At 44.6% G+C, this 16,985-nt stretch overlaps 2 protein-coding genes across 4 annotated transcripts in view; one reads left to right on the forward strand and one right to left on the reverse strand.

Annotated features, from left to right (window-relative positions):
- Positions 1-8,449: 8,449 nt before the first annotated feature.
- On the reverse strand, positions 8,450-13,170 carry CHCHD5 (coiled-coil-helix-coiled-coil-helix domain containing 5). Of its 3 annotated transcripts, none has more exons than XM_020779271.3 (4): positions 13,051-13,170; positions 12,100-12,240; positions 10,815-10,966; positions 8,450-8,580 (listed from the first exon to the last, which is right to left on the reverse strand). In XM_020779271.3, coding segments are annotated over exons 1-3 (294 nt in total). In that variant the 5' UTR covers positions 13,053-13,170; the 3' UTR covers positions 8,450-8,580; position 10,815. The 3 variants fall into 3 exon arrangements, with proteins under 3 accessions (XP_020634930.1, XP_020634924.1, XP_020634918.1); XM_020779265.3 differs by lacking the exon at positions 8,450-8,580 and adding an exon at positions 9,764-10,618; XM_020779259.3 differs by lacking the exon at positions 8,450-8,580 and having other exon boundaries at positions 9,764-10,966.
- Positions 13,171-13,299: 129 nt separating this feature from the next.
- The window catches only part of ATP13A1 (ATPase 13A1), a 52,227-nt gene continuing 48,541 nt past the window's right edge, over positions 13,300-16,985 (forward strand). Inside the window, exon 1 of the mRNA XM_020779245.3 lies at positions 13,300-13,779. Within this exon, the coding sequence (XP_020634904.3) occupies positions 13,456-13,779 (324 nt within the window). The 5' untranslated portion in view covers positions 13,300-13,455. The remainder of the gene's footprint in view (positions 13,780-16,985) is intronic.

Here is a 16,985-nt window from a genome sequence, read left to right on the forward strand (position 1 = left end):
ATCCCTCAAAGAACTTTAAAAGATAAGCGAGACAGGATTTACTTTGCAGAAGCCACATTGTCTTCTTTAACAAGACTTGTCCTTCTACATGCTTGATCTTTTATTAATATTGTCTACCACTTTATTTAGATGACTAAACTAACTGGTTTGTACTTTTCTCCTCACACTCCATTCCTCTTCAGAAATTGACATTATATTGCTCACTGCAATCCTCTTTACTTGATCTTAAGGAATTGCTACATATTTTTGATACAAGATCAGCAATTTCCTATTTCACTTCCTTCAGAACTGTCAGATAAATGCTGGCTAGACCTGGTGACTGGTTTGTCACCAATTTGTCGATAAAGACCACAACTTCATTTCTTGTCTCTGCTATTTGCCTTAATTCCTCCTACTTCATTCCTGGACATGTCAGTTCAGTGATTACTGTGTGCACTAGATCATCTGTACTGAAGAGAGGTACAAAGAACCCATTCATTGAGATTTACTTTTCCTTAATTTCCTTAACCTCCTTTACAAATGAGAACCAAAGGGAAAGTGTTGCCGTTCTAGGACAAAAGCTGAAATAAGTTTGTTAGTCTTAACAATGCTGCTGTGTTTTAATTTTGCTCTTACTGAAAGAGACATGGCTACCTCTCTAAAAATTGCTCACCTTTGGTATTCCTCCAATTCCATTGTCATTCAATGGTCCAATTGCATTTCTAGTCAGTTTTCTGCTTCCCATATATATGTGTGTGTGTGGCTTAGGTTTGTTTTCATTCTCTTCATTTGGGCAAGACTTCTAGTTCCTGAAGAAACTTTCCCCACCCATTGACTCTAGCTACCACTTCCTTGACACTGTTCATTAATCACTCTGGTGGACTAGCAAATTTTCTGCTCCCTTTCCTGACCTATGATATAAATTTTTATCTGGTCTTCTTTGACTATGGTTTTAAGCAATCCGATGGATTCTGGAGACATTTGACACTCTTGACCTAGGTTTTCAACCTAGGTTTTACCACTTCCCACATTTTAGAGAGCTTTCCCTTTTTGAAATCAAAGGAAGAATGTGACATCACGAATTCTTTGAAATATGCTGTGTTGAACTCTGTCATGGATGAACCCCAGCCAGCATTGTTAACTCTTTGAGATGATGAGCATTGTAGTCCAGCACCGGAGTGACTATAGGTTCCAACTCTGTTCTAAACAGAACATTGGCTTTGTCTTACTGGGTGACCTCTGGGGAGCCATGCTAGCTGAGGAAAACAGACACTGGGCTGGAGGACACTGTTCTACTGAAGGCAGACTCTAGCCAAATTATACTTGAATATTTGATGGCTCTTCATAAATCTCTCGTTAGAAATCAGTTATATTTCAGCAAGCCCTTGGCAACACTGAAAGCCACACCAATGCATTCATCTCTCTCGTTTTCTTCTCTCTTGGTACTAATTCTGGAATTAGTGTCCATTTAAAGAAAAGTAGCCAGTGTTGCATATAAGTGGGGTGGGGTGGGGTGGAACAGCTTTCTTCCTGGAATCTGTCTGGAACTCTCTTATTGCCTTTCTGAGGTGCTCCCAATACTTCCTGTTAACCATTTAACACTAGCTAGAGATTTCAATCCAAAACTGCTGTTTCTCTTCTGTACCCAAAATGCACTGTGCTCACCTCAGTAAATAGGCAGGATATTAAGAGGCCGCCCCACAGTCAAGCATTTTGACTGTGGGGGGGCCTCTTAATGTACACTCCACACTTCAGAGATCACACAAACACACATAAAATTGAGTTTCTCAGAGAGGATGCCATAGGGAAAACCAGCTAACGGCACCTTGATTTAGTCTCTGGAATGATAACAGATACATAGCAGCAAACTGGTACTGTACTGGCTCATGGATCAGTTTTACACCTTTCCCAATACCTCCAGTGAAGCTCTCCAGAGTCTACAATTGCTCATCTGAATCTCCATGTATTTATCCCTTCATTTATCATTGGCCTTCTATTATTACTTGTTAAGGGAGATTTGTTTTTAAAGTCCAAAACTATTTTGGGCATGCAGAAATCAGGATTGCACACAGCCAGCTTCTGCTTGACATTTGCAGAGTTCCTGTTCAGTGTCTGGACCAAAAAATAAGTCATGTACAGTATCTGGACTGAACACAGAGAAGGCACTTGTAGAATGGGTCCAGCATTCTCTATGCATTACATCTCTTTTTCAACAGAGAGCCATAGAATACCTTCATGTCCCCCCGACTCCCTTCAACACACTCTTTTTCTTCTCTCGAGTTCATGTATTGCTCACTTCATGTTTGTGCAGCACCTCCCTGTGAAAGGCCTGGGGCAAGCCACTCTTTCCAAGAGCCTGGCAGCAGCTAGAGGCTACATTACAGTAGTGAAGTTGCGTACTGCTCCACTCTAGTGTCCCCATCCATAGTCCATAAGCCACTCTTTATGGTTTGTGGTGAAAGTCAATGCATAGTGGGACCCCTATCCACAGGATCAGTATTCGCTGATTCATTTATCCACTGCCTGAAAATACTAAATTAAAAACCCCAGAAATATGTATTTATATGTATTTTCCAGGGTGTATTTAGCAGAACTGGTCACTAGAAGGAGCCGGAGACTGTGCAGTGTATGTAGTTTGATATTTCCATGTTTTTCAGCATCTGCGGAAGGGGGCTTGGAACCAATTCCCCCGCGGATACTGCATTCCTACTGTACTCTAAAGTTGCAGCTAATATTCTGTTACAGAAATAATTTGCTCATTTAAATCAGAGGAGGCCACACATGGTCGATGCAGGACTGAAATCCTCTGGTCCTGTTCTGGTATTGTAGCATGAACATGTAGCAAGCAGACGTTGTGGTAGAGTTGCATGTTAGCTTCACATTTCTCGCCCCCTTCCCAAAGTAAGACCATTTTATGATGAGCACAAGTGTCTGAAGAGGGGCTTGTAGACATCTTTGATCCAATGTGCTTTCAGAAATCTTGTAGACACACCCAACTGCACCATGATCAGAGCCTTTTCATAGGATCATACAATGGTAGAGCTGGAAGGAACCCTGAAGGCCATTAAGCCCAAAGTCTTACCTCCTGCCAAAGTAGGACATCCAGAGCTGAAGCATCCTTGACAGGTGGCCATCTTAAAGTCTGCTGAAAAACCTTCATTGAAGGAGGGAGGCTTAACCCCACCCATGATACAGTCCACTCCACTCCCATGAAGATCTTTCTAATGTTCACATGAAATCTTCTGTCTATAGACACAATGTTTTAGACTGTAACACCGAAACAGGGCCTGTCTGTAATTGAGATAGCGTAAGTAATCCTTGGCAAATTCCTCACTCTTGTTGATTACCGCTGTGTTGACTCTGTGAGACATCTAAACCGAGAATGTTCAAGCTCTGTGAGATTCCATTGCTCCAGGCAAGGGGGAGACAAGGAGCACCCTTCCTTCTCATTAAAGCTGCCCATAATCTGCATAAACAGTGTATACCCAGACCCAGTATCCTTTCCCTTTGAGAAGCAAAGTGTGCATGAACAGCAAGCGCAGATCTGGGTTATTGTTAAAGATACTATCTCTCTCATGTTTCTAATTCTTAAAAGTCTATGCAACAAAGCAACAACCACCTGCCAGAATCCTGTTGGTTGTTTACACCAGCACAAGTGCAATGGCATCAATCCCAGTGGTAAATTGTTGATAGTTAATACATTGCCACATATACTCCTTGTCACGTCCTCATCTTAGAACTGCAGAGCTGGAAGAGACCCTATGAATCATCAAGTCCAGCTCCTTCCAAGGAGGCCCCACAGGGGAACCGAGCTCCCAACCTCTGGCTCCACAGCCAGAGACCTAAACCACAGAGTTATCAAACTGAGTCACATAACTGGCGCACAAGAAGGAATAGAAGCAGCAGCAACATGCTAACCAGAGGTCATTTACTGTTGCTTTTTAAGCCAGTGCACTTGTGCAGGTATCAATAAGTAGTTGGATTCTGGTTGTTATTGATTTTGCATGTCTTGTTCCTGTCTTGCCTTCTCCCAGGCAGCAAGAATAATTTTGTGGTTCCTCCTCCATATGTGAGAGGACAACACTAGAGAGCATTTGCCCCTCTAGCCTTTAATCCTAATGATATCCACCAGGAAGTTGTCCTACAAAGGCCACAGAGAAATGAATTATTGGAGATTAAACTGATGTAGTTTACACAAAACATGAGGGACATTACTCTCTCTGTACGTCTGCCCTGCCCTGTGACGTTTCACTTATGTCTGGGGTTCACTACAAGTTTTAAAAAACATTTCCCCAATGCAAGGTCTCACAGATGATTCCTCCAGATGTCAGGCCTGTTGAAAAAAAATCTCATCTTTTCATGCCCGTTGTGGTCCAGTGTTGTGTTGTACTGATGTCTTTTGCATGTGCATTTGGAAATAAAACAACAAACATCAAACAATAATCTTGCCTGAAGAGAAACTGTTTTACGTCCAGCTCTTTTACGTCCAGTTCGACATGCCAGCCAACAAGGGTGGAAGATCAGACGTGACATTGTTAATGCCCACTGCCTTTAGTGTCAAACTGAAGTAGGCCACACCCATTAAAATACCAGCCATGGATAGTGGCTACACATTTGTAGAGAAACAATCCTTTCTTTGCAAGAGGATGGCAGAATTTGGATCCTACTGCACCAGTCTCACTCCAGATCCACATCTGCCATCCTTATTCTCAATCCGAGTGCCTCTTGAGCAAAGATGGCAGGCAGGACTGTTTGGTACCTCATCCTGCAACAGCCACCAAGAAAGAAAAGGATGCTGCCTGCTTTTCTGCTGGTGGTGGTGGATGAAATAGAATAAAAAAGATCCTTCTTTCTTCCAGACCAGCAATAGACGCCCAGGATAGCTACATAAAGATTGATTGTTGTTGCTGACTCCATCTCCCAGGCTTACCAAGTGGCAAGGACATAACGAATGGGTCCCCTTTTCATTGTTTTTGAAGCAAGAGGAGAAGTGTTAATAAGACCCCAGGGTGGCCCAGGAGATGATGGGGAACAGGAGAGGGGGCAATCAGAAGCCATCTTGTCCAGTTCCCCTCAGATTTGGCAACATCAATATAGCATATTGGTATATGTCCCACAGGGTGCAGTTGTCTAATATGGATATGTTTGGGGTTAAAAAAACCTCATATCATAGAGACTGGTAACGAAGAAACCAAGAGCAGAAACTGGCTGTACTTCCAGGTGGCCAAAGGTGACCATTCCATGATCCAATCATAGCATAAAAGTCACAGCAGGGCAGGCATGTTTCAACATGGCCGGAGGCTGGTCAGAATATTGAAGCCTAGCACCCATTTACTGCACAAAGAATGTCCACCCTTCTTTGACCCTCCTCCATCTAGTGATTAATGAGCACCCTGCTCATGGAAAATCCAACTGGGGGGCCATTAGAGTAATCCTCTGCACCCACCATGTCATCCTAATCTAAGCTATGTAATGCAGGACTGGCAATGTTTGACTCAGATGTTCTCAAACCACAGTTCCCATCATCCCTCACCATTGACTCTACAGATGAGGGCTGATGGAAGCTGCAATTTAATATCCCTAGTCCCGCAACAGTGTATTACTGAGCAAAGGTAACGTACCCATGCTGTAGGTGGGGAGAAAATGCCCTCTTTCACAATGGGCTTAGAACAAGCGATTGTTCAGTTCAGCGCTATGTCAATAGACAACTGTAAAGGTAAACTCAGAAATGTTACTTTTTGGACTGCAACTCCCTCTCCTGCTCTAGAGCAAAGCTTTTCTCGCTGACTCAGGTTGATGCTGCTGTTCCCAACATGACATATAGATGTTCTTTGGAGTTTCCGACAGGACAAATTTTGCATTCAATTTAATGAGCATTTGTGGCTTGTTTTGTTTTATGAGATCCTGGCGTCTCCCCCTTCGGCCTGTTTTTGTGGGTGGGAGGGAGAATTGCTCTTCTTAAGCAGCCTTGCCCCAGCTGGTCCTCTCCACAAGCGGAATGATGTAACACCATAAGAGAATTATGGGAAACTTAAAATGGTGGCCGCAGAACACCTGCCACCCATCATAACACTGCTGATAGCTTCCAGTGCTGGCTATGGTACATAGGGGAAAATCATCACTAACTAAGAGCCCCCAACTAAATGGTGAAATGTATCCTTTTAGAGAACATTTCAAACTCTTGGCGTGGATCTTTTGCTCTGTCCCGGCTCCTCCATTCACCCTTCTTCTCACTTCAGAGAGGCATCTCACTTTAGCCTTGGACAGAAGCTAGTCCAAACCTGCACACTTTGTGTGGATGGAATGTGATTCTTCCAACATCCTGGGCTTGTTTCAGAGCAGCATTTCTCCTCCTCCAGAAGGGTCAACACCAAACGCCAAGACACTGATTAATGGATGTCCTCAATAGCTAGTGAGAAGCAGGGTGTAAAATGAGGGCATTTTTCCAGATGAGGAATTAAAGACAGAGCTGGCAGCTTGCTTGTTCAAATCTAGGCCCACTTGGCAACGCATGTGCTGCTTGGCCAGAGACAACGCTAAGTGACAGTGCACTGATTGGCTTTAATGTGCTCAACCTGTTTAGATTTTAGGGGCTAAGGGAGTTGTGGGGAGGGAACAGAAAAATTAATGGCCCTTAACACTCCTACCAATCATCTTACCACCCATTTAAAAATATATATTAATTAACTTTCATGTAATTCTTCTGAGAAGTCACGATTGCAGTGTTGCATGAAAAAGGAAACAGAGGTGAAACAAAGGGCCAAGGTCCGTGCAACTTGCAGCCCACAGATCCCCCAGCTCCCCTGGTATGGCTTTTTCCCAAAAGAATCAAACACATTCCTGGCAGTTGTCCAGGGATTGTTACTTGTGCCTTTTGAAATCCATGGAATGGAACAAAACAGTTGGGACTTTCTTAACTCAACAGGGAGTTGCAATCTGCACAAGTCACCAACTGCAGGTTAAAGCTACGTAAGCCAAAGTGGGGAACTTTCTTAGGCAAGGGTGCTTAAAAGGAAGAGAGGAAATTGCCAGGGCTTTCTGCTTTGTATTTTTAAATGTTTGGTGGACTGGTGCAGTAAATTCTTGCTAATTCCAGGAGTGCATCTTCAGCCTTTATGGGATTCAGTGAACGTAGAAGCCCATGCTCCCAAGACCCTTGTCTAGTATATAGGCATAATGTAGTGTGGTTGCACGCTCCCATTTGTGAAGACACACATTCTTCCCAATGCCCATTCATTCCACATGAGAAAAGTTCATCATCCTTTCATCCCACAAACATGTTAACTATAGGCTACAAAAACAGAATGTTCCTCCACAGCTGCTTCAAGCAATCGTAGCATCTCTTACATCAGGAAAGGTATTGTCTGAAGGCTTAAGGGCAAAAGTGTGGTGGTGAGGATGTTAACAGCGTCTTTTCCTCCCTTTATTACCTCAAAGGAGAATAAGCTGATCTAGTGCCGCTAGTGATGCAGGAGGCAAGTGGTGATTCTGGTTTACTCTGGTGTCACAAAGGTAATCCCAGTCTCTGAAAGTACAGGCCGAATCTGGCTAGGAGTGGCAGTCATAGGACCTGTACACCAGACTTTTTTCTGGGGTATGTGTGTGCCTGAAGCCTACAAGTTGTGTACCTCTGACTTGACTTGTTACTGAAATGGTAAAGCTGTGTCTTGACGATAGCACTTTCCAGGAGACTTGATCTCAATCTGATGACGCTGACATCCCACCATTTTTGCAGACGTATTGTGCGTGTACATACATGCAATCACGAGCTTCCCTCTGCAGCCACATGTGGTATAGTCGTGCTACTTCCACAAGAAGAAAACCACCCATAAAATGCCTTTGATTAAATAACTATTGATGAGTATATTGTTCTCTGGTTAAATCATAATTATAAATGCATCAGAACTCTCAGACCATTAGGAGGGTGCAATTTATTCCAGACTAAGGCTTGAGTGCAGCGTTATGCAAGTACCATGAAGCCAAGTCTTCATCACTGACAAGACTCTGCTGTTGAGCTAATGCCCTCTACTGGCCACCAGCAAGATGCCAACAGAAGGCCACAGAGGAACGTCAAAGCAAGACTTACGACAAAATGCAAGTCTCACAAATGTTGCAGGGAAAAACCATCACTGGGTAACTAGCAGCCTTTCTGCTTCTACCAATGCATCTTTCTATCCAACTGAGCCCCTTTCAAATGGGTTCACAGTTGTAGTTTAAATAAGAGGGCAAAAAGACAGAAAGAGGCTATTTTGGCCTGTTGACTGTAATTTATTGCCCCATGCCTGCCTAAGTCTCAGGCACAGCAAAACATTTATGCTGGATTTAAAGCAGCAGTTCTGGCTTTGTAATTGGAGCAGAGATAGTGATGTCATGGCAGCACGGTTCCTGTGGTGGACCAATCCGGAGCAGTACTTCAACATGCCACACTGAGATGGACGGGCAACTGTTAACCAGGGCAGATAAGAATTCCTGTGTCCTGTTAGGATCTTGAGGATGCACATAACACTGTTGCTGTTATTTGCATAAATGTTCAGGCCAGTTGGCACTTCATATAATCTAATCTAAAGCCTAGGCGGCTGCTGAGGACATCACCTTTCTGTACTGTAGAAAGAAGGAAAGGGACACACAAACACACATAAATAAAAGATCTCAAGGTCCTTTCAAAATGTTACACTAACATCATCGTTATCCATGCTTACAGTTCTTGTCATGCTATAATTGTGGACTGGCTTACCTCCTCTCAGGATGGTTGTATAAATCAGCAGCAGTCTTGTTGAGAATGTAATCTCTGTCAATACATCAATTTCTCCAACTTCATGGTCTACGATCCCATCCCCAACCACGTCTGTTGTATAGCTGAAATTCTGGTTAACACTCTACGCATCTGACGGAGCTGGGTGTAGCCAACAAAAGTTTATCCCATAATGAATGTGTTACTGTTTAGGGACTCACAGAACAATTTGCTGTTTACGCCTTCAGTTCTTATCCTAAGAACTGTGGCCTGCATGAACAATGAATTATCATCATCTTTCACATCTGTGGAGAAAAGGTTAAGGGTAAAGGTTCCCTTTGACCATTTGTCCAGTCATGTCTGACTCTAGGTGGCGGTGCTCATCTCTGTTTCCAACCCATAGAGCTAGCGTTTGTCCGCAGACAATCCTCCATGGCCACGTGGCCAGCGTGACTAGACACAGAACGCCATTTACCAAGCCCCTCACTTGACTATATCCAGCCTTTCTAACCCACGGGGTGGCCCACCATTTGGTACACCACAGTCGGAATGAATAACCAGTCCAGTTTTATCTGGCCTCTGTAAAAAGCATGATATAATCCATCTTTTATCAAGGTATATTAAAAGGTTTACTCAGTATTGCAAGGCCAAAACATTTTAAGGTCCTGAAAACTGCAACATTACATAATCTTCGGTTCTGTTACACACCTTTTCTCAACCCTAGAACCTGAAAAAAGTTTTACTTCCCCCACCTATCTCAGCTCAAGGTCTTCATCTGTCCTTCCTCTCCCAAGCTCTGTGTTCTCAACCTACTTTTGCTTCCTGTGTGAGTTGGTCCTCCAAACCGAACTGGTGTACCACCTCCACCAAAAGATGAGTGGATGTCCAGCATTCCATGAATGATACCCTTCGGTAGAGTGTTTAGGAACATTGCATGACATGCCATCATGTCTGAGGACAGAAGTGGGCAATCATGTTAGGGCTGTTGTGTTTGTTTGTTTGTTTGTGTGTGTGTGTTTTGCAGCAAACCCAACAAAGAGACTTGGGACATGCTTAAGCCTTAAAAGTTTTATTTAGCACTTGTAGACATAGCCCATTTCTCCAGACGCATGGTGTACCACATTCAAACCACAGATATATACACATAAAGGTCCTAGCTATAGGGGTAGAGCAAAATGAAATGGGATAAGTTATGTAACAAATGTATTAATAACTATAAACTTTCAGAGAGTTGCTCAGCATAAACGTCCTGCCAACACTGAGGTCCATTAGATGTCAGATACTCATGAGACATTAAAGCAATGTTTTCTCCTTTTAAGACCACGGCTGTTTCAGCTGAAGCCCAAAGTGACCTGTTTTGTTCATAGCCCTGTTGGAATAAAATCACTGAAGCCCTACAGAATAGTTATACCTACAGAGTAGCTATACAAACAAACCTGCAAAGATGAACTGATCAATAAGTATAATGTGATAAGCAGCCTCTGTTTTCGATCAAGCCAAGAGGTATGGATTTAAATCTCCTGACCTATTCTTCTTCACCTGTTTCCCTTTGGAATCCACTTTCAAAATCCTTTTGTTCAAGAACAGTCACTATACAGTCAAACACAAAGAATCCAGAAGTGTTTCCCACTGATTTCTGAATATTACTTTTTTAATGTCAGTTTTCACACGTCATTTTGTGTAAAGACTTAGCCTGTTTGTCCCAAGTAAACTGCTGTGGGTCACTGCTGGCAAAAGATGACATTCGTTACCTTGGAGGACAAACATGGGTAAGAATTCCCAATGTTGCCAGTGACATTATTCAGTCCTTTAACCATGTTTCCAGTGTAGACAAGAGGACAGAGTTATCGTCTGGGTTTGCAGCAGTGTCTGCTTTCTGCATGAGAATCTCCACCACGAGGTCTGTTGCTGCTGGAAAGAAATGTTTTCAGCCAAACAAAACTTGCTGGTCTTAAAGATTCCACAAAATGTTTTGGTTTTGAGTCAACAGCTAGCATCTCCCCTTGTCTTACATTCAACGCAGCTGCCTCAATTTATGTAAACACACACAAGAGGCAGAAAACAAATACGTGTGCTTACTGCAAATCCATTTTGAGGCACTGACCTTATATGGCCAGTTTCACCTGATCAGCACAGAGCAGAAACTTCTGGACATGTTCAGTGCAGTTGGCAACGGAGGCCTGATTTAGTTTAAGGCACTGTTCAAATGCTGTGAAGGGTTCAGCGCACTCCTGGCGAATCTTCTGCACAATTGGGCTGCAATGAAAGCCACACCAATGCATATATAAACAGTGGGAAAATGGCAGGGTACAAGTTCTGGTCTGAATCTCTCAGTCTTAGCTCCCCATCTGTAAAATGGGGATGACCGTAGCTTAAAGAACTGCTCATATAAGAATATGAGATGCTTTGAGCATTCTATCATACCATGTAACAGTGGCTCACAACCTTGAGTAACCCAGATGTTCTTGGACTACAACTCCCAGAAACCCCAGCCAGCACAACTGCTAGAGAAGGCTTCTGGGAGTTGCAATCCAAGAATACCTGGGTTACCCAAGGTTGGGAACCACTGCCATATAAAATATTGTAATTAAAGCAAATTCAGATATTTCTGCCACCCAAATTGTTCCTTTCTAATCTACCACCCATGTCTGTGCACAGCCTCTCTCAAGGATTTGGATAAACTTGTGATTTTTCCTGAATTTAGATACTTCTCCAGGTTTCACCCCACCCCCCATAGTAATGTATAGCTCTGCCAAGACTTCCCCATTTATCATCACCAAGATCCACTCTGCTTGAGGAGAAATACTGCACCCATTTGTGAAGGTCTGGAAACAAAGGTAGCCCAACTTCCCTGTTCATCATTGCCAATATTTACAGTAGCTGCTTGTGAGGGAGAATTAAAAGCAATGGAGATGTATAGGAAGAAAGTAGACATCACCTGTTTTCTCTAGGTGAGTGATGAATTCAGGACAAGAAACATTTCCCAGACACAGTTTTCAGTCATTCAGAACACAGACCACAAGAAACATCCTCACATGTGTACACTTTCTATGTTCACATGATCAACATTCACATATTCACTTAGTAGGCCAACAATGTACCCATCCAAGCATTTTATTTCTGGAAAATCAGCATGCAGATTTAATAAATGCCTTTAAATGGGAACAGGCCAAAGCAGAGACAAAGAAAGCTTAAATGAGGGTTCCCCCCTGCCCCAGTAGCCTCCATCTTATATCAACTATACATCCCCAGCTGTGAAGTTATAGTCACAGTAAAATAAACCATAAAAGGAAATATATGATTTTTTTTTTTTTTTTTTTGCAATTTCATCCAAATTGATCCTGTGCACTGATGCCTGATCTTTCCACCCGCTCCCCTGAGAAACTTACTGGGAAGAAGTGCATTTTGCCATTTCAACTTTAAGCTGGTGACAGTCCTGTTGCCAGGAGGAAGGATTGGCTACCACACACTGGCCGTAGGCATCTGCTTCTTTCTGGCAGTACCGCGCCGTCACTTCCAAAGCTGCTTGCCTGTTGAGATGAAGACACGACAGCATGAGGACAAAGAGTGAACCCCGGGTGGTTCCACTGAAAGCTCTCTAGTAGTTGACAGCATCTCAAGCAGCAACCATCTAATTCCAGGTTGGTCTTTGGTACTAAGGATTAGGGCTTTATCTGAAATGGGTAAGAACACCTGTGCACATGGCCAGGGGCACTCTGTCCGCACGGAAATTTAACTTTTGCTCCGACATTTACTTGCCACATCCCTGATAAAATTATGCACGAAAGGGAGGGCAGCTGGTGGGGGGGGCAGGGGCTGGATCGCCACACCTCAGGGGGGGATGCTCGCCTGCCTTGGCGTTAAGGGGCCTGGAAAAACGGGTAGAGAAGTTTGGCTTTCTCTCAGGGTGCTCCCCTGAAGCGGGATGCGTGGGGATTCAGAGGAGGCGGGAGGAAGCCCTCCTTCAATTGCACGCGTGTGGCAAGGGGCGCCACAGCATCCGCTGCCGGAGGATGGCAACTTCGGCACGGTCACTCTCTTTCGCCGTTTTGCTACACCGGGAGGAAAAGGCACACAAAGGCGCCAAAGACAATCCGGAAGGACTCCAAGCACAAAACTAGGCGCGTTCAAGGGGGGGGCATTCCCTCTGCCTTCCCATCCCGCGCCTGCAGAAGACGTGAAACTACTGGATAAAAACAGCCTCTGGCCTGATCTCTAATGCGACCCACGGAGGGTCAGATGAAACCCCGAGAGGGGAAGAATAGAAGCAGGAAAACCCTTCTTTTATTTGGGGGGGGAGGGAGAAAGAGAGAGAGAGAAAGCGCCGAGGTCACACTCACATGCTGCTGCTTCTGCTGAAGGGCAACTTCGGCTCTTTCTTCCTCTCAACTACGCATGCGCCTCCTCTACCACGGGGGCCCTTGTGCGCATGCCCGAAGAGGCACCTGCCAGCGCCTCCCGCGGCAGCCACGACGCTAGAGGACGGCGTGCACCTTGGCGCTTGCGCGCTGAGGCAACAATTAACCCCCCCCCCCGCGCGCGCTTTCTCACTAAAGCGACGTGTAGGCTTTACTCGCGCGGGTAGTTAAAGAAGGGAGTTTTGGTTTCAGGGATGCCGTAGTGGCACTGGGCATGCGCGGCTTCTCACGGAGGGGCGGGGAAGCTGCGACTTGCCCCGGAAGGGGAAGAGGCGCGAAGAGAAGCAGCCGGTCTCGGTGGCGGCAGCGGCGCCTCTAAGAAATAGGATGGCGGCGGCAACAGCAGCGCCGCTACCACCGGCAGACGGTCCCGGGCCGGGCCCCGGAGACGAGCTGGTGCAGGACGTGATTCCTTACCGGCGGCGGTCGAGGCTGCTGTGGGGGACGGTCCTGCCCTTCTGCGTGCTCTACCCGCTCTGGCTGTGGTTCTGGGGGCCCTGCGCCTTCGCCTGGGCTTGGGGGGGAACGGCCGGCACCGAGACACCCGAGGCCGCCCTCCTCTACCTGGCCGCCATCGGAGCTCTCCACCTTCTCACGGCCTTGGCCGGCCTGTGGAGCGTCAACGTCCACTGCCTCCTCTACTGCTGTTGGGTCAGTCGCGCGCGCCCCCCACTCCCCAGCACGGGGGGGGAGGGGAAGAGGGGAAGGGGCTCTCAGGGGGCGATGAAGGAAAGGGCGGGGCAGGGCAGGGTTCCTTCTGGGATAAGCCCCGTGACTGCCTAGAAATTAACCTCTCTGGCAGAGGGCTGCTGCTGCGAATGGCCGGTTGAGAAGCGTGGAAGGGGGGGGGGAACCTCCTCCTCCAGTCTAAGAGGCGAGTCTCCTGGGCCGCGCTTAACTCCTTGAAGAAGGGTTGCCAAGACTGACGTAGGTCTGAATGCTCTCCTTGGGATCGTTTTTCCTATTTGGCATTAGGAAAGGAATAGACTCCGGCCAAAAAGTTGCTAGCCTGTGCTTTCTTAATATCCCTGGTTAATAAGGAACTAATGTTCAGGTCTTGGCCCCAGAATGATGAGTCCTGATGTAAACATAGCCTTCTTTCTGTACAGTCTAGTAGTGAGGGCATTGGAAGTAACCCAGCTGTTTAGAAAGGTGAGCGATCTTTGTGGTATTTGGAAATCGGGAACTGCTAATAGCCTCTGTGTTGTGTGCGATTTTATTATGTGAAGTAGTGCTTTCTGTCCTCCAAAAAAACTCTTAGGTGGGTCTGTTGATTAGTGTGTTTAGTTCTTAACTGTGCTTCCCTGGTCCCATTTCATCTTGCTGAACAGAATTCATGTACGTCCTATTTCTATAGGTTTGCATACAACAGGGTTGGCAGATATTGCAATTTTTTTAAAAAGAGTTCTATTTTTAAACAATGCTTCTTACTTTATGACATTATAGCACTACAGTGTAATAGAGTATGAAAGGTGCTGCTTATTCCAGATCATCATAGGGCCTCCTGGAATTGTAACAATCTCCTATAATAGTATTCATGTTGTATTAAGTTAGGTACCTAGCTACACATCTAGAGGCTGGGAACTCAGTTCCTCACTGGGTGTCCCAGAAGAGCCAGCCTATGTAGCCTTGGCTAAACTGCACAATCCCAGAGCATCCATAGAAGAAGAGAATGTGAAACCACTTTTGAGTACTCTATACCAAGGAAATATTGGGAAGGGTCACCATCAGTCAAAATTGATTTGATGGGACCCAATGACTATAATAGAGAATCTGTAAGTGAGCTCCTTTGGAGTACGTAGAGAAATATGAATGTGCACTTAAAATGATTCTAGCACCCCTGATCATAAAATAAAATGAATAGGCCATAAATGCCATAAATAATGAGTAACTGGCGCATACTTGCAAGTTTCTACACTTGCTTATCATTTGCACAAAATGTGGCACAAAGGAGTTTCGCCCACATGAGATACTGTACATTTTTCAGAGCTGAAGTAACCAGCCATTGGAGAAGTGACAGTGTGTCCCTGAAATGCAGTGTAATAGGCAGACTTTCACTTTCAGAAGCAAGAGGAATGGCATGTCTTTCTCAGCTGTTTCTGAGGTCCAGGCAATCTGGTGATCTCACACTATTTCTTTGGCATAGACTTTTGTAATATTCAGTCTTCCATATGTGCCTGTGGTGCTGGTATCAGTTGCTTTTTTATTGCCCTCAGGTTGTAATGAAATATCTACATCAGCAAACAAACAAAGCAGATGATAAACTTGAAGCTTTCTGTTATAAGTTGTCGAAAGTGCTTAGCTTAAAGCCAGGTTCCTCCCTGACTGAAATTCTACCTACTTTTACTTTCTTTCCTTTCTGTATATGAAAGTTTTCTTGGGCTTTATTTTTAGCTTGTTAGGAAACACCTTTAATTAAAATTTCAGCAGGCTTTCATATTGTCTGTAGATTTTCTCTCTCCTTGGCTTAAAACTGAAGAGATATAATGGTACCCCAAACATAGTGCATCTGTCTGTAGACTTTTGATCAGCATCTACCATGTGGAACAAATAGCCATGTATCCTCCTTGTAGTTTGCAGGGTGACCTATTTGTTGTGTCTTGAGACTATTATATATTCCCCCTTTTCCAATCATTATAATGAGATAATAGAACCATCTCTCTGATCATTGATGATTCTCAGCCTTGTAACTAGGAAGCCTTAGTAACGTCCGGGCTGGATTACTGTACCACACTCTTTATGTTGGACTGCCGATGAAAAGTGTCAGGAAACTTCAGGAAGTCCACAATGCAGCAGCCAGGTTGCTTGCTGGGGTTGGTTACAGGGATCGCATGACCCACTACTACAGCAGCTCCACTGGCTGCTGATCAGTTTCTGGGCACAATTCAAAGTGCTGTTTTTAACCTATAAAGCCTTAAATGGCCTGAGTCCAAGCTGTCTCAAAGACCATATCTCCCATTATGAGCCGGCTCAGGTGTTAATATAATCAGGAGAGGCCTGCCTTTCGATCCCATCACCTTCATGGGTGTCTCTGATGGGGACACAAGAGAGGGTTTTCTGTGTTACTGTTCCCAGACTTTGGAACTCCCTGCCACAGGAGGCCAGACTAGTCTCATCTTTGCTGTCCTCCTGCAAGCAGGCAAAGACCTTTCTCTTCAGACAAGCTTTCCCCAGTTACTAGCTACTTGTGTGTGATTTTTAGATCAATTGTTATTCATTACTGCTTTGACTGGATTCTTAGTACTACTTGTGTTTTCCATTTCTCAGATTTGCATTTTTAAAATATTTGCTTACTTATTGTTCTTAGCTTTAATATTGCCTTTTATTCATGTAAGATGCCTCTTTATACTCACTGTTCTTAGCTTTATCTTTTAATGATGTTAAGCATCACTGTGTACTCATTGTTCTCAGCTTTAAATATTGTCTTTTAATGTTGTAAGCCACCTTGGTCCCTTCAAGGAGAAAGGCAGGGTATGTACAAAGCCAGCCCAGCCGTAAGATACTTGCATGATGTCAGCTTAGGAGGAAAGACTGCCTGTTTGAGCAGAACAGAAATGCAGAGTGGTTGCCTCTTTTCCTTCCACTTTGCTGACTAGTGAAAATGGGATGAATTGCATGTTCCTCTTCTGTGAGCCCCCTGCATTTCCATAGAGAGAAAGACCTTCCTTCTTCCATATTTTATTTATTTATTTGATTTCTATCCTGCCCATCTAGACCAAAGGTCTACTCTTATTTCCAGCAAAGAAATAAACAGGCTAATAGGGGAGCCACAAAATGATCTTTGCTTCACCAGTCCACTCCCTTCCCTGCTTGGAAAGTTTTGTCACCCATGGCTGTAAGGCACATTCTTAGATATA

This window comes from Pogona vitticeps, chromosome 2 (assembly GCF_051106095.1).
Source record: "Pogona vitticeps strain Pit_001003342236 chromosome 2, PviZW2.1, whole genome shotgun sequence".
Taxonomy (NCBI): domain Eukaryota; kingdom Metazoa; phylum Chordata; class Lepidosauria; order Squamata; family Agamidae; genus Pogona; species Pogona vitticeps.

Coding starts and splice junctions, on each gene's coding strand:
- CHCHD5 (XM_020779271.3), bottom strand. Junction 10,967..12,099: donor GCAAAATGCACTTCTTCCCA/GTAAGTTTCTCA, acceptor CTTTCATTGCAG/CCCAATTGTGCAGAAGATTC.